Source organism: Cornus florida, unplaced genomic scaffold (assembly GCF_030987335.1).
Source record: "Cornus florida cultivar Cherokee Brave unplaced genomic scaffold, ASM3098733v1 CherokeeBrave_3.0.0_Hap2_Chr11, whole genome shotgun sequence".
In the NCBI taxonomy this organism is placed as follows: domain Eukaryota; kingdom Viridiplantae; phylum Streptophyta; class Magnoliopsida; order Cornales; family Cornaceae; genus Cornus; species Cornus florida.
In genome coordinates this window covers 78,167,282-78,192,654 of record NW_026775581.1, presented here as the reverse complement: position 1 = coordinate 78,192,654, position 25,373 = coordinate 78,167,282, and the positions used below count along the sequence as shown (strand labels likewise).

Genomic DNA, 25,373 nt, shown 5'->3' with positions numbered 1-25,373 from the left:
TATTTTGGAACAAAGGCACCCCCTCGAGTTTGATACAGATACCAAAGACACCACAGTGGTAATAAATTGACATTTTTGCCCTTTAACCTTTACATTAACCAATTTGAAGGTTGAAATTACATTTCTAACCTTTACTCACAAACCAATCATTCCTTCTTCCTTCTCCCATCTTTGTCTTAAACACATGAATTTTTTTTTGAAGTAATATAATAATTTTTGATTCAACAAAAAAAAAAAAATATATATATATATATATACTAATAATAATAATAATAATAATAATTTTTGCAGCTTTATATATATCAAACTCCTCTCCACAGCCCGTCGCCCACCGTTGCCGTCGCTCCATCTCAGTCGACCTCGCCTATCTGAGCGAAGCCGTAACCTCACCGCCGCGAGTCATTCACGGCCTAGTCAGCCAACTTCTCCACAGCCGTACCGAGCCCATCACCGTCCCGCCGTTCAGTCCCGCCGGCCGCCATCATCTGAGGCTGCAAGCTCACAATCGAACCTGTCTGCCGCAGCTCATCGCCGCTGCCGTCACTTCACTGCCGAGCATAACCATTATAAGTACTGCAGATTCAATTTCAAGCTTGTCGGTTGTTCCCCTCACCGACCGACCTCTCCACAGCTAACCCTTCCATCGCCTGTCAGACCATCACGACTGAGCCCTCCATCGGCCGATCTCACCGCTGCCATCACGTCGCGAACCACCCCATCGCGGCTGAGTGTCACACCATCGTCCGAAGCCTCCTTGCTCGCCGGCCCATGCCGCCATCTCCATAACGGAACCATCCACGGCCGAGCTATTCACCGCCGTTCCACACCGACCTAATCCTTGCGTCGCCGTGAACTCTCTGCTCTCTGGTTGTGGATCTGGTTGTCGATCGAGACAGTATTTGGTATTTGGACATTGCAACAAATTTATGTATATATATTATATATATATACACACACACACACACACACGTAATAATTTTTGCCGCAGCCGAGCAGAGCATCTCCACCGTGGTTGGGTTCATCACCGCTAAGCAAATCACCTCCACGACTCCACCATGGGTGGGTTCATCATCGCCTAGTAGAGCCTTGCCGGACAATTTCACGGTTGCGAGTAATATATATATATATATATATATATATATATATATTTGTTATATCGGTGTATAGAGAGAGAAGGAGAAGGGCAATTAGGTCATTTAATTATTTTTGATATTTTATTATTAAAATTAATCAAATAATGTAGGGCAAATTAGACTTTTCACATATTTTTAGGCTCTGTTTGGCTGTCAAATATAATAAGGGGGTGTCTTTGCGTCCTTTTAACAAACATAAGGGAGTGTTAGTGTACTTTATCCTAATTATATCAAGTTTTTGATCCCTCTGAAAAGGAGGCAATGTGGAGAGAAGCTTTTTCGGCATGCCCGATGATTATCTGATAGAGCATCGTACAGATGCGTGTCTGATTCGACCTCGACCTAGCGGAGGAGGAGCATTGGATCTTTTCGTGCAAACTTTTAGCGGCCACACAACAAAGAGGCTGTTTAAATATGATTCTGATGATCAATCATGGAGTCTCTATGCAAATGAATTTGGTCCCTATCGGTGCCAAACTCTTGTTTTTGTAGATGACATCTTGTATTCCTATAACAGCTGCCAATCTCCGGTTTCAGATCGCTTCAGAGAAGCTTTCATGCTCGCAAAGGGGTCCATTCTCTGTTTCAATGTCAACAAACCCGAAGCCGAACCAAAAAAACTGATGGGCTTAGAGGATTTCCTCCCCGATCCTAACTATTATGGTTTTTATCCAACAGCTATTTTGCTCCATCTAAACGATGGCACAAAGTTTTGTCTGTTATGGGATGAACATCAGATAATAAAAGGATCGAAAGGAGGGGACGGGGATGCATTCGTCGTTACCTGCTTAAAGTTTACAGTGTCTAAGAGGCCTTCGGGTGGAGAAGGAGAGTTTGATTTAGTTGCCACTCACCCGTCTATGTCAAGTTACTACTACGTGGATGCCAGATACTTAATCAACAGTATTGCAATATAATTGCTATTTTAAAATTATAACTAGCTTTACTATTTATGGAATAAGTTTTATATTCAATTTATATTCATTCCATTCTAAATTTTAAATTTAATAGTAGAAGGGAAGAATGAATTCCGGAAAGCAACACCAATGCTCAAAATTGGATTCAGCAGGCTAGTGAAAGATTCAAACTTAATATTGATGCATCCTTTCCTGGACGCGCGCCTACAATGACTTCCTTTTCCTATCGATGATTGTTTTCATTTTCCTATCGAATGGACGGATGCAATCGTCTTTACCTGCTTAAAGTTTACTGGTGCCCAAGCCTTCTCATCCTTTGGGTGAAGGTGAAGATGAAGAGGTTGGCTTTGTTGCCTCTCATCCGTCTATGTCAAGTTACGTACCACGTCGAGGGCGAGGACTTAACCAATGCCATTGCAATTAAAAAGAGTTAGCTGAGTGCACTCTGGTAAGGTCAGAATCAAATGTACACAACCTTTACCTTCACTTATAGTTATTCAATCTCTTTCTAGTTTAAAATGATTTATATTAGCATTGTTAATTATTTTCTTGTGGCATTGTAAACAACCTGTTTGAAGGACTAATAAAACTTCAATTCCAATGTAGCTTTATTGCAGTATAGAATAAGTGGTGGCACAAACAAAAAGCACTCCTACAAGAGGAAATTAAATGAAACTGCAAATGATATATCAGTGCAGGCTTCATTAGTCTATGCACTTGTAGTATTTCAATTAAAGATTGTAAAATCACAGTAACAATAATGAATCCAAAGAGATGTCAAATCTAAGAGCAAGACATGTTGGGAATTAATTGAGATTTATAATTTGAAGACAAAATTAAAATATATTGCACTTCTTGCAGAGTGACCAATGAAAGTCTTCAAACACTTTTTTCTTTAAGAAACTCAAAAAATTGCCAAAAAAAAAAAAAAAGTCCAAATCTAATAATTATATGCAAACTTCTAATTACAGGCAGGAACATGAATAGGAATATGAATGAATACAATAGAGAAAGGAGCAACGGTTATTGGGTCAAACAGGTTTGTGTATATAGGTTCCAAGGAAGGGATAATCCCAGAAGAATTTACAGTGAGTATCTTCCCATTTAGGAGCACTGTTTGGCTGTGCAGATTCTTATCTTTTGATGTTAAATGGTATTCTTCTCTTGTATTTCCACTGATTTTAGCATATCGAGGTATCCGAGCAAACTTTGTTCTTTGACCTAGGTGTATTTGTGGCATTCCTGATGCATGATTTGTTGTAGCATTTGCAATTGAAACACCAGCTTGAACTATAGTATTACCATCTAGATTGATCAAAAGCAATGTGATTCCTTGCTGCAATATATAAAGCCAATCAATTAGGCAAGTATACAATAATAAAATTACAAAAAGGATACATACAAACAAAAGCATGTTATGTGTGTGTGTGTGTGTGTGTTTGTGTGTGCAAGAATTGTGGATTTGAATGTTGATTCCACTCACAGATGGTTTTGAACAGTGAGCGTAAGCACGTAATTTATTAGTCCCCGTGAAGTTGGTTGATAGAACGTTTCTTCCCATCAAACGGTGCCAAAGCAAAGCACTGCGTAATAAGATCAATAAGAACATCAAAAGGGCATAGAAGTATATTTTCATACAAATTAAGGTTCAAAATGTTTGGAAATAGAATTAACAACATGGATGTCGAGAACAACCTGTAGTAATCAGGATTTGGAAGAAAGGTAGTAGTGTTGAGTAGGCCATAGTTTCCTCCTATCAGTGTTTGTCTACAATATGTTTTGGTATCATAAGAGGCTGCCATTCCAAGCTGATCCAAGTACCTGTTTGGTTAAAATAAATACCGTTACTCCTTCACGGAATATCCAAAAACTAATCAGAAACAAAGAAGGGTGTTGAGGCAAATCATAGCTAACTCACCAAAAGCTAAAAGCAAACGCGTTACTGACAAGATTATGGCCGCTGTTATAAGCTCCTCCAGCTTCACCAACCCATGCTGTCGTCGAACTCCCAGAATTCTTTAAAATGTTATGAAGGCTTCTGAAGGGCTGACATCCACCATCAAGATAGGTTGGATCGAGTATTTTTTCTACTAAGTGATCGTCAACACCTATGTATGAGAAAAAGAGAAGTGTTTTTCGGTTAAATAATCAACGGAAAGTAGAGGAAAGTGCTTTTTTTTTCATTTGTGAATATACCTGGACCAAGGTTATAAATGTGGTGTGTAACCACTTGAAGAGAGTTGGGTGTTTTATCTACAAATTCAGTGAACCAAGTAGCATCAAAGAACCCTCCTGGTCCAAGGACTAGAGGCTTAACCTGAAACCCTGTGTACACATTCTGCACCAGTTTTTGGAGAGAGGTAATGTCTGATGTGTATTGAGCAGCTGTAATACTTGCTCCAATTCCACTTCCACTCAATTCATTTCCTGACAAACCATACAAATTTTGCATAAAAAATTAAGATATATCTGAAGCAGAAAATAATAGACAATGCGGCAAAAACACATTTTTACAGGGAAAAAAAAATCTAAAATGAAATATATGAGATTTTATTTATTTATTTTTTTTGAAAAAAAAAAAAAGGTTGTCTAGAACCTCTGGCTTAAGCAAAAGAAAGTATAATCTTTGGGTCAGACCCTGCATACCTCAACAGAAGCATGTCTTAATTGAGCTGCACCATAGGGCCAATTCTACAAAATGACTAGGGTTCTTTATATTCTAGTAGAAAGGTGCAAAGACAGATTGAATAGAAAGTTGAACAAGTTAGTTGCTATTTCAAATGTCCATTGCGGTAAGAATACTTCACAGATCTGTTTTACTTGTTGGATTGAGATATTAGGTTTTCTGTCACCTTCCATTTTACATAAAAAGGCCTATGAGTAGTATGAGGTCCAATCAATCAAAAGTTCAACAAAATGTTCTACCCTAAGTCACACAGAGTGAGTGTGGGAGTTAATGCGAGAGCAGGAACGCGAAAACGGTAAAATCTAAGTCACACATAGTGGAATTGGGAGCAAGAGTGTACGAGAGCTGTGGAGCGTGAGAGCGACACCCATTTAAAAGAATTATGTGACTTAGGTTATACCTCAACGCAATATATGAATCAAGACCAAAAATCTTCTGTTAGCTTCTCTTGTTGCAATCAAGCTTCCACATCAGTTATCATATTTAGTGTCAATTTAATTTCATTGCTGAATTGATACTTGAGGAGAAAAGTACTGCTAAATCAGATAAATTCTCTCTTCAAAGTTAAATGTACTTGGTTTTTACAGCTCTGTCAATTTTAGTAGTAAAAAAAAGAACAGTAAAAATCTGAATCTTTTTTGCCGGCATCAATCATAGTAAGTGAGTTTCTTACCAAGCTCCCAGCCGTGGATGGTATAGCCCGAATTGACAGTATATCTTATAAGAGATTCTGCATTGCTGGAATTCCAAGCTCCCACAACAGAATTATCCGAACCAATTGTTCTGCCGTATAACGCATTCAATCCAAATATGATCTTAGCTCTGTATATCAAAAGTACAAGCAAAAATAGATTTAGAACTAACTACTAGGAAAATATAAATGCATCGATACGAATAATCTTAGTACTAAAGATATAGTTTTACCCGGCCTTTTTGAAGAAAATGTTCAGTTCGTCCCACCGGGACATGGGTAAGCAACCATTAGTGAAGCCAAACCTCAGTGCACTATTTTTAACAAACTGAGTACATGGTTGTTGATCACCCCTGCTTTGGTATATTACTTTATCTTGCAAAGTACCTCCTAATCTTATTTTCAAGGGAGAAAAAGCTGCAACACACTCAAAGTTTAGTTGTAATGTGGTCTTTTAGAGAAGATATATATATATATATATATATAAAGCCTTTCTAGGATTTAAGAAAGGTTTATGTACCTTGGATTGCCTGTAATAAAATTGGGTTGCTAATATCCTACAAAAAAAATAATTAGAGTAAGGAGATATGATATGCTTAGGAGTCATCCTTGTGTTCATATCAACTATCAGCCTCAAAATCATGCTAAAAACATTGCAAAGAAAGAAAACAACAGAAGAGTGACATTTTCAACCGAAAAAAAAAAAATAATAAATAGAAGAGTGACATTAATTGCTAACGACAGATACGGAAATTTATTTATAAAACTGTGAAAGATCAAGGATGGGAAAGACTTTCTTCCTTGTCCTTTATTTATTTATTTTTGGTTAGAATTAGAGGCAGACATTCAATAATTACATGTCCTGTTTGAACATCAATTGTGGTGAAAACTGTATTTTTGAAGAAATCGAGGTTCATCCCCACAAAAAATTGAATCTTATATTAGCTCTTCTTGTTAAAATAACCTAGAGTAATACATTATATATGCAACTTGCAAAAAAAGAAAAATGGAAGTTCCTTGGGAAAGTACATTAACTCGAAATTATATGTGCCATGGATATACTAAAGTACTTTTATTTAATTGTTCAGATAATGCTGCTCTCTGTTCACAAGAAGATAGTTCAAGAAACACAAATCTAGGAATTTCACAAATTTTCTTGGCAACCAAACAGAGGTAATTAAGACTCCCTCAAGTATTAATTAATTATATTTAATTGACAGATTGTTCAAGGAAAATAAATCTAGGAATTTCACAAATTTTCTTGGCAACCAAACAGAGGTAATTAATAGCACCCTCAAGTACTTTCAATTAAACATATAATGGCACCCAAAAAGACATGAATTCCTGGTATTTGTTTTGGTATTTACAACAGAGGGAAAGCTCAACTGACCTCAGCAAATCATATCTGATACAAAACTTCATTATATGTTTAATTGAAGGACTGTTCAAGGAAAATAAGTCCGGCAATTTCACAAATTTTTCTTGGCAACCAAACAGAGATAATGGCACCCAAAAGCAAATCATATTTGATACAAAACTTGATTAGAATATATATAAAGTGGAAGAAGACGAGGAGAAAAAGCTAACCAGATTGAGAAGAGAAGCTCTGCCCCAACTACATGTTCCATAGTCACATTTGTCAGGAGGCCACCAATCCAAAGTTGCACAAATGAAGTCTTCATCTATCATACCAATTGAGACTGTTCCATTTATATACACAGTGCCTTCAACAGTGCTTCCCTGTGAAACCACAGTTTTTAAGCTATGGCTGGCCAAATGAAGCCATAAAGATAACCATAGAAGATTATACAGAGAGCCCATTTTATAAATCATTATATTTTGTTGAATCTCCCTTACTCTAAGGAAGCTATGGGAATGCATGAATGGTATATATATATATATATACATTGAGAATCTGTGTGTGTGTTTGTGTGTGTGTGAGAGAGAGACTGACTTTAACAGAGGAGAGAATATGAAAACGTCATACAATGTTTTTGTTGTTTAGGAAGCAACCATATATTTAAACAGGGCATTTTTGGCTTTTTCTCCTATACAAAACAAATATTGTACCATGGGTTTTGCTTGGGGTAAATTAAAAATCCATTACTCAAGTTTCCACCAATTGGAAATTCTCTCCTCCTTTTCTGAAATACAATATATTTAATGTGAGGTTCACGTGATATCATCTCGTCTGTTCCTACTCCTACCGTTCACATGTTTAGCAATAAGAGTTTTTCACTTTTTAAAGAATTTCTATACAAATTAGGCTGGTATTTCAAATCCAAATTAAATTTTCCCAAGCTTGGTCTCGAGTATGACTTAAATTTCTAACGAAAAATTACATTAACCTTAACAAATAACTATCGCAACACTCATGGTGGGTGCATTCCCAACAAGAGGTTATTTGAAGCTATTCAGAGAAGAAAATTTCGGGTGTTGGACAACTAATATCCAGCTCAAATATAGTAATTTGAGCGTAACTTAAATTATAACTTAATTTTGTACACAATAATAAATAAGGATGCCTATATATATATATATATCTTTGAACACAATACACAATACTACAAAAATTATTAGAACTGTGTTTTATTTTTTATTTTTATTAATTTTTTTAGTCAATCTTTCTCTGTTTCACTCTTCTATATTTTTTATGATGGGAAACTTCCTATTTATTTATTTTTAAAAAATAATTTGTGGAAGTTTGGATAAGTAATTGAATTCTAACCTGAATATTTTTGTTATTTTTCTTTACTTTTTTTTCCTAACCACCACCAGATGATTCTAGTTGAAGAGGCAAGTTGGGTTAAACTGAGCAATGAGCATTGAAGATCTGAAATTATTCTAAATTAAGTCTGAGCTTAATTTTCAACCTGCCCAAATAAAACCTCTACCATTACACAATTATTGGGACTTGGGAGTTCCTGAGACTCAGACCAAGTACCAGGAAGATACAGAGTTGAAGACTAGAAAACCAAATCACATTTCAATAGTTGCAACCTGCCTTTTTCATTAATATTTTAATAATCTGATGGACTTAGAAAATAGAAGAAGAAAATAATGCTAAGGTTATGTAAATATATTTAAAGAGGGATATATAAAATTAGGCAAGTGCATAAAGAAGGATGTTTCATTGAGAAAGCTGCCTTGTTTAGTAGCAAAATTCTTTTTGTATTGTAAGATAGGATAAATTACACTTATTGTATCTAACGTTCCATTAATACATATTTACTTTCTCTTTTGTTTTTCAAATTACACTGATATCCCCTTTCAGATTGCCGGTAATTATGTTTCTGATCTTATATATATTGTATCATATTGCAATAAACATGTATTCCAATTATAGAATTGGAATTTGAAAGTTATGAAATTGTTGACATCAATGTTTTTTGTCGTTAATTATGTTGACCATTAAAGAAGGAGAGTATATGTTATTCAGATACAAATCTTAAAAAAGGTAAGTGTAATTTGAAAAAAAAAAAAAAAAATAGGTCAGTGTGTATTAACGAAACTTTGCAGAGGTTTATGGATGAACAAATTAAGTACAATATTGGTTAACCTTAACAACAACTATTGGAAAAAAGGACTGTCAGATCTTAGGTCAAGAAAAAGTACCTCTGACATTGAGTGGTTGCTGTGATCCAATCCAATTGGGTTGGTGACTGGTTCTATTGTCAATATGGTCCCACTGGAAGGTGCAGGGATTCCACTGGATAATCTTTCCCTTTTTTTTTTTTTTTTTATCCAAATAGGCCATTGAATAATTAATTTGAAATTTTCAAGAATTAAAAAAGAAAATTAATTTATAAAATACCATCAATCAAAATTATGCTTTTTCGAATTAAGTTTCATAGAATAATTTTCAAAGAACTGACAAAGAACAAATTTCCAAAATGTTATATGGTTTTTAGTTATCTAAAAATATAAAATTGAATCAAATAATTGATGACATTATTGAGATTAATATAAGGTTTAGATGAGCAACCAAAGGCTATATAACCAAAAAAATAAATTAATCTCAATGATTTATTAAAGTATTGCATGATTCGTATATATCTCACGATTTGTACCTGCTCACAAAACTATAATATGTCAAACAAATAAGGACAAACAATTCCACCAAACACATTGCTAAATGAAGAAAAGCACTTCTAACAAACCCTTCATACAAGTCACTTTTTGAGGCCAGGGAGGTCTTTCTCGTGTGTCATGATCATCTTAATGTAGTCTGTATCTTAGTTTAACTTATTTTGCTTGACTTATATATATATATATGTATTGAGGCATATTATCAGCATCACCATTATAATTAGTTTGGTTGTTTCTATCATTTAGTTATCACCTTGAAAGGCCATAATGTAATAGTATCTATTTGACTGAATAAGACAACAGAAAATCTCTTATGAGGTAAGGTTAGTTATGTTCTAATTTTATATTTTCTTTAATGGATGTATATGGTTGGCCAAGTCCTTGTATTTTATTTTATTTAAACTCTGCACAATATAATAATATATGTTAAAGTTTGAAAAAAAAAAAAAAAAAATTGTTTTGAGAAAATGCCATATATATGTATATATTTGGACATAGTACATTATGAATACTAAATGGGGTAACTTGGGTAACTTAATTGGTACAGGCACTCTTTTGAGTCGTGTGGAAGCTTGATTCGACTCCCTTTCCTCCTTGTTAGATGAAAATAAAAAAAATCGTTAAATTAATATTTTTTTTGGTAAATAAATAATTATGAATACTAAATGCATAGGTTAAAAAGGTTAAAAATTTTAAGGATGTTGAAGGAAAAAGGTGATAAAAGTTGCTCTCTCTCTCTCTCTAATCTCTTGAAATTTGTGATCATCCCATGTGCATAAAACTTGTTATATATGGGGAGTAGTGAAGAAAATTTGAAATTAGATGGTTGAAACTTGAAAGTTTCAGTATCAATATAGGTCACCTAATTTGTGTGATGGGGCAATGAGTCAATGAATTTGCACTCAAATTTTGGTTTGATTTTTGAGACCCAATCACCTAATTTTAGATGCTTTAATAATAATTCAGTATTAGCTAATATTTAGATTTAAAAGATTCTTATGCCTAATTGCTTAAAGATTCACAAAATATTTTCATTTTGACTCTATTTATTTCGACGTAAAATATATATATTTTTATTTTTATTTTTTCGATGTTTGGTAAAGGCCTATATCGAGGTTAAGAACGAGTTCATCGAATGAGACATGTAAAATAATTATCGAAAATTGATACGTAAATTATTTTTGTTAAATTTTAATAATTTTTTCTTCGTAAATATTTTACGACAATAAAAAATTAGAAAATAAAAAAAAAATTAAAAATATTTTACATTCAAACAAAGAGAGCCTACACACGTCTCTTCCCTGATTTCTTTTTGAGAAATAAGAAACTGATACCGCTGAGCCATTGCCTGTTGGTGAACCAAACTAAATTAATGGGGGCATGATTTGTTAATTGTTATTACTGAACCAATATCCAAACCACAGTTTATACAATTCTTATACGCATTTAGAAAATTAAAATAGAATAATTTATTAACGAAGCAGAAGTTATTAAAGTTCAAGAATGAACTGTATAAAGATAACTACCAAAAATCAACTAATTCGGAAGTCAATTTGACCACTAACAAAAATTCTGAAAAAAAATTATCTGTCTTTCTTTAATTTGGAACAAAAAAATAATAATAATGTATATCCCAAGCAATGGCTGGTGATTAGTGATTGTTGGCCATTTTTAATTGGGAATGGGACTTTGGTGGGTCAAAATGGACACAAAACTGCACCGAGTGTGAACCTCTCTGCCTTTGACCTTTGGACGAAATAATTCTGGATGATGCATTCACAATCTGTTACAGTTTTTCAAGTCTACATGCAAATTTAATTAGTTAATAAATATAGAACCTATTTGTAAAGATTTGTCTTCTTGGACTTGACACCATTTAGGTCCAAGCCAACCAAGGGAGGTTTGAATCATACTTAGCTTACCCAAGACAGGTTGCATCTCTGTGTCTGGATAAGCAAATACTGAAGTCAAATGTTATAAGCGTTTGAAAAGTATGTGTATATGCTGTGTTGTACAGTTGTTCAATCAAAATTAATAAAAAATATAAATTTCAAACCTCAGAACACTTGTAACCGTGTCGATTTTATTGGAACATTTTCTGTCTACGCTTTCGAGGTAATAACTGATTCTCTTGTTAATAAGAAATTATTCGTTGTGATTATTATAATATTGACCTGATGTAATAGACAACTACATATAATTCATCAAAGCAAAATAAACCTACAATAAAACTAAATCGAGTTGAACTAATCATATACGAAAAAGCTCCGGCATAAATGATATAAAAAAGTAAGGTATTGTTCAATTCGGTTCGATCCAATATTTAGAATTGATGAAGACCAGACCGATTCCGACATGTGTACGGGCAGTTAGGCACGCACGCAGAGATAGAGAAGAAGCAAATGGGGAAGGATGGATGTGGAGACGAATCCTATTGGTGGAGCGTCATGTGGGAGATGGGGTGGACTCGGAATGTTTTACTTGGGGAGATAAATTAGTCATATTAAAATTAAGTTAAAGAAAATTGTAATTTTTTCAACAATAGAATCTAAGAAAATTATATAATAAATTTGAGGTATTTTATAAAGCACCAAGCCACCAGGTACATAAAATGAGAGAAATAATATGGACATTGTTTGAATATTTGAACTTCCCTTCAAATTGGGGTCCTTTCTTTCTGGCCCACTGAAATGGACAAAAAAGGTGTTATTTGGTCCTGTAAGTCTGTAAGGGCTCAAAGTCCCACTTCTTTGGGCCTCTGGCCTTCCATTGTACATACCATTATATATATATATATATATATATATTATCTCCTTATATTATTAGATTTTCTTAAAAAAAAAAATTCTTATATTATTAGACCTCAACTAATGGTAAAACCCCAAAATTATTATTTTCTTATATTATTAGACTTCCTTCTTTTTTTTTTTTCCTTTATTAAGGCCCTAAAATATTATTTCTTTATATTGTTCGACTTTCTACACAAATTATTTCTTTATATTATTAGACTTCGACTTATGGTAGAGATTTAATAGTGGCGGAAAATAATTTTAGGGATTCATTTTAAAACTTTTCATTCCACTCACTCCACTCCTAATTTCTATTCTTATCATCTCTCTATTTATTTTTTCTTCCCCCCAGTCCGCATTTTTCAACCATATTAATTATTCAATATGCATCTAACCAATAATGTTTTGTTTTTTTTTTTGAAAAAAATAAGAAAATAATATTCAGACATACTTGTTAGGCTTAGGTGACAAAGAAAATCAATTTAGCCTATTAATGTTTTTTTTTTTTTTTTTAAAAAAAAAAAAGTATAAGAAAATGATATTTAGACGTACTTGTTAGGCTTACTTGACAAATCGAATCAATTTAGGCTATTAATGGTTTAAAATATGGGGTCTCACTTCATATAATTAATAACTTTAATTATTTCACTTTGACAAATAAACTTAATGAATGAACCTAATATCATTACTTAAAAAATAAATCGATTGATAAAAATCTTCATTATCTAATAAAAATATTGAAATATATAGAGTTTGAGAGGATTGATAAATTAAGAACACTGAGAAAAACTTCATACTACTAATTTCAAGAGATATGTCTCATTAAATAGTGTTAACGAGCATAAAATTGTCACTTGTAAAATAAATAAAATTTAAAAATATAAAAGGAATAAAATCATATATCATTAAAAATTTAATAAATGGGCATAATGATTTCTTATTAGAATGTTACATTGTTGAGTCCAATCAAAATTTATGTTCAAAATTTGTCATAATATCTTATTATTTGGTTCACTTTTCTTAATTAGCCGAGTGTTTTGATTGAAATGTATCACATAATTGAGGGCAATCTACCAAAAATTATAAGTCCTCGTCATTATTTAATATAATGAGATCCGTTTGCAGCCCGATTAATTATGATTGTAATGAAGTTTTTGTGATATTAACCGTGGACCAAAGTTACCAAACAACTTAAGGATTGGACGCATAAGCCAACTCTTAATTAGGTAAAATATATATATAAAAAAAGAAAAAAAAAAAAACATTGATTGATTTTTCTATAATAACAAAGCATCTTTGACATTCCTGGCAAATCAAAATTATGAAAAAATAAATTAATACTTAGAATCTATAAATGAATGAAAATTAATATAAGGTCAATCAGTGCTTTTAAGTCTTCCTTTAACGTTTTTTTATCCCTGCAACAATACCTCTCTTTTTTTCTTGTTATATATATATTTGGTAAGTAGAATTAATTGAGGATTTTATAAGTTCAAAACTATATTTTGCTCTAAAAATTTAGCATTTAGCATTTATTTCATTCACACACATTATATTATATAAGAGATTGCCTTATTTTCCAGGAAGTAACACCTAGGAGAAGTGAATTCAGAGTCCCAATTGAAGAAGAAATCTGTTGACATTTTTCTTCAATGGCAGTCCTCAAGTTTTTCATCGCAATTCTTCTTTTGAGCCTCATTAACAAGGGTAAGACATTTTTACCCAAATGACTAGACTATGAACTCTCTCTCCCCACACACACAAACACACACAGCATATTCATTTTTTTGGGCATGTTTATTACTATAACCCAAGACTGAGTTTAAGAAGATGTATCAATTAGAAAATTATAATTTTTTTCAACAAAAAAAAAAACAAAAAACCAGGGGCTAAGAGGCCATCACACACACACACACACACACACACAGATATATATATATATATAATTTTTTTTTTTTTTCCGTAAGCATTTCCGCCTACGCTGGGATAGCAAAAACGATCACAATCACATTTTTTTACATGAATAATTTTTTTTATATTATTTTTTCGAATGTTCAAGAAAAAGCACACACCCACAAATATATACCATTTGAATTTTGGGCTAATGACTATGTATGATTGTATGTGAAATTTAAAGGGCTGTTCTTGTCTCCAAGTTGACTAGGATGTTATTTGATAAAACTAAATATTAAGAATTGAATTTTTAATCTATAAATTTAAATTTCTAACTGTGAATTGAGTATTTCATTAAATTATTTTTAATTTTAAGTGTGAAATTACTATCACTTAAAATTTTATTCTATTTTAAGTAGGGACGGGTCTATTAAGGACTGAATTTTTTTAATTTACAAAATTATTTATAATTTTTGTTAAACTTTAAAAAATATGTCCAATTAATTTTTGACACGGTCGCTATTTTAAGCTAAACTTTTTCTTTAAGTGTTATATTTATCAGACTAGTGGCCTAGCGATACCTCAGTAGAGACATGTATGTGAGTACTAATTAGGGAAAAAAAAAAATTTACTCATGTCCCAAATTAACATCCCTTTTCGGGAATCTAACTTTTTATAAATGATTAATTTTTAATATTTTTTTTAAGTGTTTCTTTAAGTGTTATATATACTTATCTGTTCTAAATTAAACATTTCTTTTTGGGAATCTAACTTTTTAAGATGATTGATTTTTAATATTTTTTTATTATATTACTTGTGAATGAATTACCAACTATGTCAATAGTGGTGCTGAAGATTAAATTGGTAATATTACGTGTATATTTAATTTGGGATATACGGAGTGTATATATATATATATATATATATATATATATATTACCTATTGTTAAAAATTTTATGTCCTAATTAATTGTGTAAAATATTGCAGGACTATGCGCATGTAAGGTGAACGATAAGATCCAAATAAGTACAGTACGAACAGGGAAAGAAGTAAGTGGTAAACCAGAATGGGGAGTGAAAGTGATCAATAACTGCAATTGTGCTCAGAAAAATATATTTTTAAGATGCAAGGGATTTCAGAGCGTTGAAAATGTTGACCCTTCACTCTTTTTACCAAGTGCTGATGGTCGATGTCTTGTAAAAAATGGCGAACCAGTGGCACCTTTTGACAACGTCAGCTTCAACTATGCTGGGGACCCCTTTTTTTTCCTTCCTTTGTCATCAGTAGATATGTGCAGTTGATCGATGGATCCATTTTATGAAATATTGCTAGCTCAATATACACATATTGAGTAATGTTAGCTTTTTAATAAATTAATTAATAGGTTTGAATTATTTTGGGATGTGTGTGTGTGTATATATATATATATATCACTGTTTGATGCATTATTGATGTTAGAGCACATGGCTATAAATCATGGAGTTCGAATTCCTCCTCGCTCACAATCGGACCAAAAGGGAAGGACCTTTTCCTCTTGGGGGTAGGGGAATCATGATACCAAAAGTTATGGAACTTGGGTGTGAGGCTTTTGTCAAAGTCCGGGTTGTCAAGTGTGAGAATGGCAATTTAAAAGTTAGTATGATAAGAAAAAAAACAAGCTATCAAAACTAGGGTCAATTACACAACAATATGAGCTTCCGTTGCATACATATGTAATTGAAAATTGACTAAACGTATTAATATTCATTCAAATAATTTTTACTCAACAATTACCGAGAAATAATTCTAAGGAGGTTCAGATTTTCGACCTTGTTTTGAGAATGTGAAATGAAAGTTTTTACCATTAAACCATACCTGTAGAGTTGACGCGTACCAAAATTAAATTATGAGAATTACATTATAATGCGTTCCAATTTTATTTGTGTTTTGTTAAAACTTTCCCTTCCGTTAGAATTCTCATGCCAACAATGAAATATGACAAATATAAAAGTATAAAATTACCCTTCACACAAGTTGCTCTCTTTATATCTCTCATTAGCAACAATTTGCCCTTTCTCAGTGAAATATATTTGTATCTAATCAAAAACCCAAACACTTAAATTATACTCACACCCCTTCAGAGTTTAATGTTACATGGATAAATATTTTTGTTTTGACTTTCAATCATATTTGAAAAAGTAAATTCTGCGACTTGTAGTGACGCCAAAGTACATTTTAGGTGTACAATTACTATGCTACCCTTTTAACTTTGTGTTGACTTTATTTTATGTGAAAAATGACTTAACTACCCAAAAAAATCCTATTTTAAATTACCGAATACCCTAAAATTTAATCCTCTCCCCTCTTTTACCAGGAATATATATATATTCCTGGTAAAAGAAATGCCCTATGACATCTACAAGAAACAGAACAATAACACAAAAACCCTAACTAAAGCGAACAATTGAACAGCCCAACAAAACAAAAGAGCCACAAAACCATGTGGAACCATAACAAAATGACAACTAAGCATTGCCCTCCATAGAAGATAAAAAGGCAAACCCAAATTGTAAACCAACTATCCAAGGAGACTGCCAAAGAGCCAACAAAGGCGGAGAACAAGGACCACGTGAACACATATGCACCTGACAAATATATCTTGTCTTGCAAACACAAGCACCACTAACCACGGCATAATTGCCTTTGACAGAGTCACTTACCAGGTGACTAACTCACGCACAAGCAGTAACATCATAACCCTGGGATCCACCATCGTAAACCCAACAGTACAGCATCCATCCTGTGCAAATGCAAGGATACTAGCCAGACAACAAGAAACCAGTATAACACATTTGAAATCAGCAATGGATAGCTTGATAGGAGCAACAATGAACACAGTACTTTCAAACCATAGCTTCCACAAGGGAAACAACCACACCCAAATAAAAGCGGCAAAAAAGTGCACCACCGCATCCTTAGTAGCATTTAGGAAGAGGGTATAAACCTTATCAAACAAGCACCCAATGGTTCCCGTAGAAACATTGAAAACCTCCCCTGATCGTCGAATTAAAAGTTGCATAACCACAGTATAAAGCTCCATTCCCTACCAAGGAGGTTTCCAAACTTGAGGCAAATTTGTTGACACCCTTTTTGGTAAATTTTGTATTAATTACATGGCAACCAATTTGGATATAAATTGACACGTGGAAAAGGTTACAGAAGCTACATTCAAATGCAAAGGAGATTGAAGCATTTGAATTATTTAATAGATAGGGATTATAATTTTAGTATTTATCTTTTAGTTGATGTAAGTTAAATATTTATGTTTATCTTTAGGATTAATTTATTTTAAACTTGTAGTTAGTTGGTTTATCTATATGATTAGTTTATTTTGAATTTATAGCTAGTTGTAATAGAGTTGTAATTCAAGTAAAGCACTTGCATACAGGAGTTTGTTTCTATGTTTTATTCTATGAATAATCAAAGAGGCATGCTGAGATAGAGGTCCAGCACCCTCAGAATTATTATATTTATTTGTTTGCTTTCTCAAGCACTTTCCCCAAATAGCATCCTTGCTATCTCTATCTCTCTCTATCTATTTCAGTCTCGTTCTATTTTTTCCCCTATATCTCTGTCTCTCTATCTCTTCTTCATATCACTTTCTATATCTATTTCTCTCCCCTTTCTATTCTCTCATTATTTACTATAAATTATTCACTATAAAGTCCTTTTAACTAAGGCAATTAGAACTCATTAAGGAGTATATTTGTTTTCTTCCTCCTGTAATCGCCTGAAAGTCAACCTTCCAAAAGAAACTGTAAGTTGACAAATCACACTTGAACCATATATTTGGTTCTGGCACGCCCGCACTACATCAATTTGAGATCGGTTCTAGCTAGCTGATTTTAGTGTCAACATTTTTTGCACGCCCGGTGGGACCTCACTAGGTAAGTGATTTATAATAAAAAATATGCAGTCGGCTTCTTAGCTGATGTACCAATATTCTAATCAGATATATGGTCGGCTAGATGATTATCAGCAAGTTACAGCCGCTGATTATCGGCATGTTCCAATAACTGATTATCGGCATGTTTCAACAGAAGCCGATTATCGGTAGACGCTAACAACAACTGATTATTGGCATGTTCCAACAGAAGCCGATTATCGGCAGATGCCAACAACAACTGATTATCGGCATGTTCCAACAGAAGCCGATTATTGACAGATGCCAATAGCCGCTGATTATCGGCATGTTCCAGCAGCCGATAATCGGCATGTTCCAGCAGTCGATTATCAGCGTGTGGTAAATCAGCCGGTTGCTCATGTATATCAGCCACTTTCGGTATATGGGGGGCAACCGATAACTAATCAGACATATGGCTTGCCAGATTATCATCAATCGCACTCGTCAGTAAATCAGCCACATATAGAAATCAACCAGCCTTGCCGATATCGGCAGGAAAGTTTAGCTCAAAATCAGCAGCAGAGTTGGCCAGAATACTACCAACCACCAGTGGCTGATCAGTTGCTAATGGTAGAGCAAGTTCAATTAGTTGAGGAAAATGAAGAGGAGAACCAGTTGATCGGCCCAGGCGGATCTAATGTGGCAGAATCACTTCTATTATGCAAATGCTTGAAGCTATTATGCAGGGAATGGAAAGTCGTGAGACCCATTTGGGAGCTCGCATAGACGGGATGGGTCTAAAGGTTGATGCTCGCATAGACGAGATGGGTCTAAAGGTTGATGCTCGCATAGACGGGATGGGTCTAAAGGTTGATGCTCACATAGACGGGATGGGTCTAAAGGTAGATGCAGTATCAAATCAATTATCAGTTATTTAAAACTGATCTGATCAGGCCGAAGCTTTAAATGTCCATGAGTCATTGGTTCAACATATTTCTTCATCAAAAGTGGTTATTCCTGAAGAACCAAGAACAACGATGACAGGAGTTATGCTGCCAAATCTGACTCTCGGCATGCCAATCAGCATAATGCCAAATTCGACACTCGGTATCACAATCGGCAATGTGCCGAACCAAACTCTCGGCATGCCGATTGGTAACCCATCGATAGTATCAGATCCGCCAATAATAACTACTATGCCGATGTATCATCTGCTAGTAAATCACCAGCAGAATCAGAATGTGAACCCCCACTGATGCAGCCGATTCCTCCTTTAAGAGATTAGCAAAAATGGGGCAATCAGAACCAAGGAAAGGTCAATCCAATAATACCACCGGCGGCTGCTGGGGGGCATGTACATGCAAATCCACAACGAGAATGGGTTGACCCGTATGCTCCACTTCAGCCTAACAATGATTTTGCGACTCTCAACGGCAAAAAATATCAGCCGTATGATCGGCACGATTATTATCCATCACCAGCAAAATTTCAGCCACCAACATCAGATTATCGGCAAGTTTCAGCAGCCGATTATCGGTAAGTGGTAAATCAGTCACAATAGGTGACTTATCAAAAACAAAGTTAGACAAACTATCAGCTTGGTACTGAAATCGTCCAGCCTTGCCGATCTCAGCTGAAAATTTTACCAGAAATTTGGCTGAAAGCAAAACGGCCTATGTACCAACATTCCCTGCCGATTGTGACATCTAATAATCAGCAAAAACAATCATCAGCTAAAAGAATTGTTTTAGCTCGTTGTCCTCAGCCCAATTTCAAGAAAGAAAAAAAAAGAATAGCCGATGTTAATTTCAAAAGGTTACTTAGAGCTCAGTTGAGAAAATCGGCTAAGGCAAAATCGGCTAAAAGAAAATTGACAAAGTCAAAATCATCTAAAAGAAAATCGGCAAAGACAAAATCGGCTGAAAGACTAGCGGCTACCGGGGGTTATGTGATTTTTAACCAGTGATACCCTCGGATTCCCGAATGCAAGTTGGCCAGGTCCATGCCCGAATACCCGAGGATATCAAAACAAATTGATAATAAACGAACACAGAGTACAAAAGAATAAAGAAGAATAAATAAAATGCTGACAAGAAACTAAAATGATAATCTAATAATAAACCTCAGAATATATTTCCATTAATTAATAAACTCTTCTGATACAACTGATCCTCTAAAATACAACTCGGGAATCCATACTGTGTGGACCCCTAGAAAATCCAAACTAAACAAATGACAGCAATAACTGTCTAATCAGGAAACTGAATCATAAAGGAACTCCTATGTAGCATCGGAAGAATGAAGTAGACTGATCCCCGCTCATCACGAACAACCTCTACTCCTGACGAACACCTGAAAAATAATGGTGGGTCAGGCCCACAAACAAGTTTTACTTACTACAGTCCAAGCAGAGATCCGATACACGTATACATCCTAGTCAATCCAACAGTAACTAGTAGTCCGTATATATATATACACACACTAAAGGAACCTCACTAGACTATAGGGTTGTTTCAACCTGAATAGTAGGCAACATGCAAAACGCACATATAGTGGGCATGAGTACCTAGACCTACCAGGGCACACAACTACACTATATCTAGCTACACATTCCTGGCGATATACGCACTCTAACCACTAATCTTGAGACTCAAGCTCATATCATGGCACCATACTTATATATATAAAATCTAGTAACCATCCTATTCAGTATAAATTAATCTTCCATAAGTCATTCAACTTGTTCAGCTGACCTGATTTGAATATAAGTAGGACTTAACATTTTAGTTAATCCATTCCCTTATATAATAAATTAATCCTCCATAAGTCATTCAACTTGTTCAGCTGACATGACTTGAATATAAGTATGACTTAATATTTTAGTTAATCCATTCCCTTATATAAAATAGGTAGGACTTAACTGATAAGTTAATTCATCCCTAGAATGCCACCGTCCCATACCGGTGCATTAAACCACACAATCCAACAATTAATGTAACGATTAAGGAAATACATCAAATAATCCAGAAATAACTATGATAATATGATATCAAGTTATCACAAAATAGGAATGACTTATTATTTATTTAAGTTTCCTATATCATATGTCCTACATAAACTGATTCTTATACATATGATGATATTTTATTATACCGTCAAATAAGCATTCTTCATATCCAATTCATCCTGCACATTTAATCTCAATTGCTAAAACATATTAAAATATTAAATTCATTCGTTTGTTTAAAACATTCAAATAGCAAGCATCATTATGATTGAGTCTATTTAAATTTATTTAAACCCTTAGTTCCTATTTAATGTTCAGGAATCCTAGGCATGTTTCTACGTTCCATCATTCCACAGATATGAAAAATACATAATTTAAACATGTAAAAATTCATATGCTGTACTTCAGCCTGCCGATTATAGTAAGGTCGTTCTTGTTGATCAATAGACTTTTGGGCATGATGCAGTCCTGTTGATGGAGCTGAATACAAAATCGGCTGCAATAAAATCGACTGTAATGAAATCCGCTGAAAGGAAATCAGCTAAAAAAACTCCTTCTTGGCACAATGTCATAGAGATAATAGGCAGATCGGCCAGAATGACACTTCACAATAATTTAATCCCTGCCGATCATGATCATGATCATGATTTGCTAATGGAGTTAGAAAATGCATGGGGGGCAAGTCCTTCCTGGGTTTATGGGCTGGCAATATTGGCAAACTATCCGAAAATCTAGGAAGAAGCCTAAATCGGCAGATTTGGCTAATATGAAATAAAGATCATCTTAGAGGTGATTCAGAAGAAATAGAGTTTTGGAGCTCGTTAATTTGTAATCTGATTCCAAGTGACTAGTGCAGCCTTTGTTCAAAATTTCCTTCCAATGTACTTTAAATTTCAAATATCTTATCGGCTTGGGCGGCCGACAGCCGATAAGACATTTCAAATTGGGGAGCATTGTTGACACCCTTTTTGGTAAATTTTGTATTAATGATATGGTAACCAATTTGGATATAAATTGGCACGTGGAAAATGTTACAGATCCTACATTTAAATGCAAAGGAGATTGAAGCATTTGAATTATTTAATAGATAGGGATTATAATTTTAGTATTCATCTTTTAGTTGATATAAGTTAAATATTTATGTTTATCTTTAGGATTAATTTATTTTAAACTTGTAGTTAGTTGGTTTATCTATAGGATTAGTTTATTTTGAATTTATAGTTAGTTGTGATAGAGTTGTAATGCAAGTAAAGCACTTACATATAAGAGTTTGTTTCTATGTTTTATTCTATAAATAATCAAAGAGGCATGCTGAGATAGACGTATAACACCCTCAGAATCATTATATTTATTTGTTTGTTTTCTTAAGCACTTTCCCTAAATAGCATCCTTGCTATCTCTATCTCTCTCTATCTATTTCAGTCTCGTTCTATTTTTCTCCCTATATTTTTGTCTCTCTATCTCTTCTCCCTATCACTTTCTATATCTATTTCTCTCCCCTTTCTATTATCTCATTATTCACTATAAATTATTCACTATAAATTCCTTTTAACTAAGGCAATTAGAACTCATTAAGGAGTATACTTGTTCTCTTTCTCCTGTAATCGCCTGAAAGTCAACCTTCCAAAAGAGACTGCAAGTTGACAAATCACACTTGAACCATATATTTGGTTCTGGCAAGCCCGCACTACATCAATTTGAGATCGGTTCTAGCTAGCCGATTTTAGCGTCAACAAAATCAAATCGCTTGGATCCTTTAGCACCAATCTTAACTATCCGTAACAACCAAATATAGAGCAAAAATGTAACAACAGAGCGCAATAAGAACAACAGAGATTCTTGAAGTGAGATTAGCGGAGAGTCCCATTGGCCTGGACGTGGCATAGAAATGGCGACATGGCCAAGTAACTAAAACATATATCCCACTGCAGAACAAGAACATATGGGCCTAGCAATCTACAGCCCATAACCCAAACGGCCTTATGTTGGATGAACCCAACGACAAATAAAGAAGGTTGGGCATAATTGGGCTTAAAGAGCTCACAGAGTCCAACTGGGCTACTGAAAAGTGGCAGCCCATAAGAGAAATAGGTGTGAAGTCCAAAACAGAGCCTTTACCTGAAGATGCATAAAGACAAATGTGGCCCATCCGTGTTTCTCCAGAGCGTTCTAGCAACACCGAGACCCAAGACGTGGCTTCCTCAGTACGCAAAAACACCATCAACATGATGTCATATGAAAAGACCAGCACAGGGGACAGAAATTGCTCTACGCAACCTCTTTGACCGGTACGATAAGGCTCGAAATACACCGCCGATGTAGAAATCTGATAATCTGACGAAGAGCACAAAACAGCGGTACTAACAACAATAGAGAGCCATTGGTGGACCAGGCAAAACAGGATGATGATGGATTAAGCATTAGAAACAAAAGTAAAAGACCAATTATAATACCCCTAGTTTTAAAAAGGATAAAATTGAAATTTCAATTATTTTTATTGCATTTTTATGTGACTAGTTGCTTAAATGTTTAATTGTTTTATTTGTTTTAAACTGTTAGTTTTGTATTTGAATTGCCTTATTTGGTTAAATATATTTTAATTAAATTAATTGTATTTTTGGTTGCTGTAGTTACTTTAATTGTATTATTAATTATTTTCTTGCGTGGACGTAAATGTTTAATTAAATTAAGTATATGAATTATCTTTTAGGGTTTTAGTATTTTTTTATGGGCTTGCCGACATAATTAATTAGGTTTTAAGTTTAGTGTGTTTATTGACTTAGGATTTGGAATTAGTTATAAATATATAACTAATATGTCTCTAGGGTTGGATAACCCTATTCACGGCACAGTGAAAATATAGAGAGTTTTGAAAGAACTGAGCGAGAGGAAACAGAACAAAACTTAGGAGGAGAACAGAGATGGCCAAGGGAGAGTTGTGGTGGATTAAACCAAAACCATAGGAGGATTGAAGGTGGTCAGTGGTTGCCGGAAATTAGGAAGACGATAACACAGTTTTGAGACCAAAACTAAAGGCAAGTTCTTCTACTTTCTCCTTCTCTTTGGCTTGTGTTATGTGCACCTAGGTAGTCTCTAGGGTTAAATAAATCATAAATTGGAACTTACATGTTTATTGTATGATATTGTGATGATTTGGTTGTTTTGTAATCAAAGCTGTTACAATTCGTGCATGTATGTCTCAGTTTGCTACTTATGGCATGTTAATTCTATGGTAATTTTTAGTTACTGTACTTCCTTTTACCTACTGTAATGAACTATGGGGATATACGGGGGTTAGATAAGGCTCCTAACTATGCGTACGATTAACGATTGGAAGAAAATTAATTGTCTAGTTTTAATTTGACAATTTAAGATGCTATAACATGATCCTAAATTAAGTTTTAGATGCATGGTGGAGTCTTTTAATTAACAAATTAGACTTGTGGCATAGGGTATGGCTCTGTCCTAAAAGATAGAACATAATACAAGTATAGAACTTAGTACGCTGTTACCGGATGGAAATAACTAAATTGCTTAAATTAATTTAGCAATTTAGTGGACTATATTATGGTTATAGAAGAGTCATTAATATATTAGATTTGATCTATGCATGCTTTGGATGCTAGTTGCTGAATTATTAATTGTTTCCTGCAACTTTATGGTTTAATCCTTGGATTTAAATTGCTGAAACATTTAAAAATCTTCTGCAATTATTTGGATTTTGGTTTTGGATTGTAAATTGCTAAACTGTTATGTATCGGCTGTAATTTACATGGTTTTGGATTTAAATTGCTAAAATACTAAATACTCTTCTGCAATTATTTGGAATGGTTTTGGACTGTAAATTGCTAAACTATTATGTAATTGTTGTATTTTACATAGATATGGAGGATTGTATGTACCAGTATGGGACGGCGACATACTAGGTATGGTTTAGCTCAAAACGCTAATTCCTAACTTATGGATTTTAATTGGTGAACAGTTTTACCTATTCAATTAATTATATGGATTTTGTGAATTGTATGCACCGGTATGGGACGGTGACATATTAGGGATAGACTGATTCAAAATACTCAGTCCTACCTATTTTAGAATAAGGGTACGCGTTGTTAAATAAAATCCTCCTTATATATATGAGTCAGTGCGGTTGAATACGCCGAATGACTTACTAGATTTCTTCTGGATGAATGTGAACGGACTTTATATATATTGTTATGGTACCTTGACATGAGCTTGAGTCTCATAGTCGACGGTTAGGGAGCGTATATGTAGTAGGATGCGTAG

The 25,373-nt window shown here is 34.0% G+C and overlaps 2 protein-coding genes across 2 annotated transcripts; one reads left to right on the top strand and one right to left on the bottom strand.

Moving 5' to 3' along the window:
- Positions 1 to 2,871: 2,871 nt before the first annotated feature.
- Positions 2,872 to 7,404, bottom strand: LOC132285280 (heparanase-like protein 3). The gene is made up of 9 exons (XM_059787447.1): positions 7,015 to 7,404; positions 5,948 to 5,984; positions 5,661 to 5,844; positions 5,410 to 5,558; positions 4,247 to 4,477; positions 3,969 to 4,158; positions 3,746 to 3,871; positions 3,534 to 3,633; positions 2,872 to 3,386 (listed from the first exon to the last, which is right to left on the bottom strand). Exons 1-9 carry the CDS (start codon positions 7,333 to 7,335, stop codon positions 3,012 to 3,014), a joined length of 1,713 nt encoding a protein of 570 aa, XP_059643430.1. The 5' UTR covers positions 7,336 to 7,404; the 3' UTR covers positions 2,872 to 3,011.
- A 6,553-nt stretch (positions 7,405 to 13,957) lies between these two features.
- LOC132281352 (uncharacterized protein At1g05835-like) lies at positions 13,958 to 15,500 on the top strand. The gene is made up of 2 exons (XM_059783066.1): positions 13,958 to 14,012; positions 15,187 to 15,500. The coding sequence occupies exons 1-2, from the start codon at positions 13,958 to 13,960 to the stop codon at positions 15,498 to 15,500; spliced, it is 369 nt and encodes a 122-aa protein (XP_059639049.1).
- Positions 15,501 to 25,373: the final 9,873 nt, after the last annotated feature.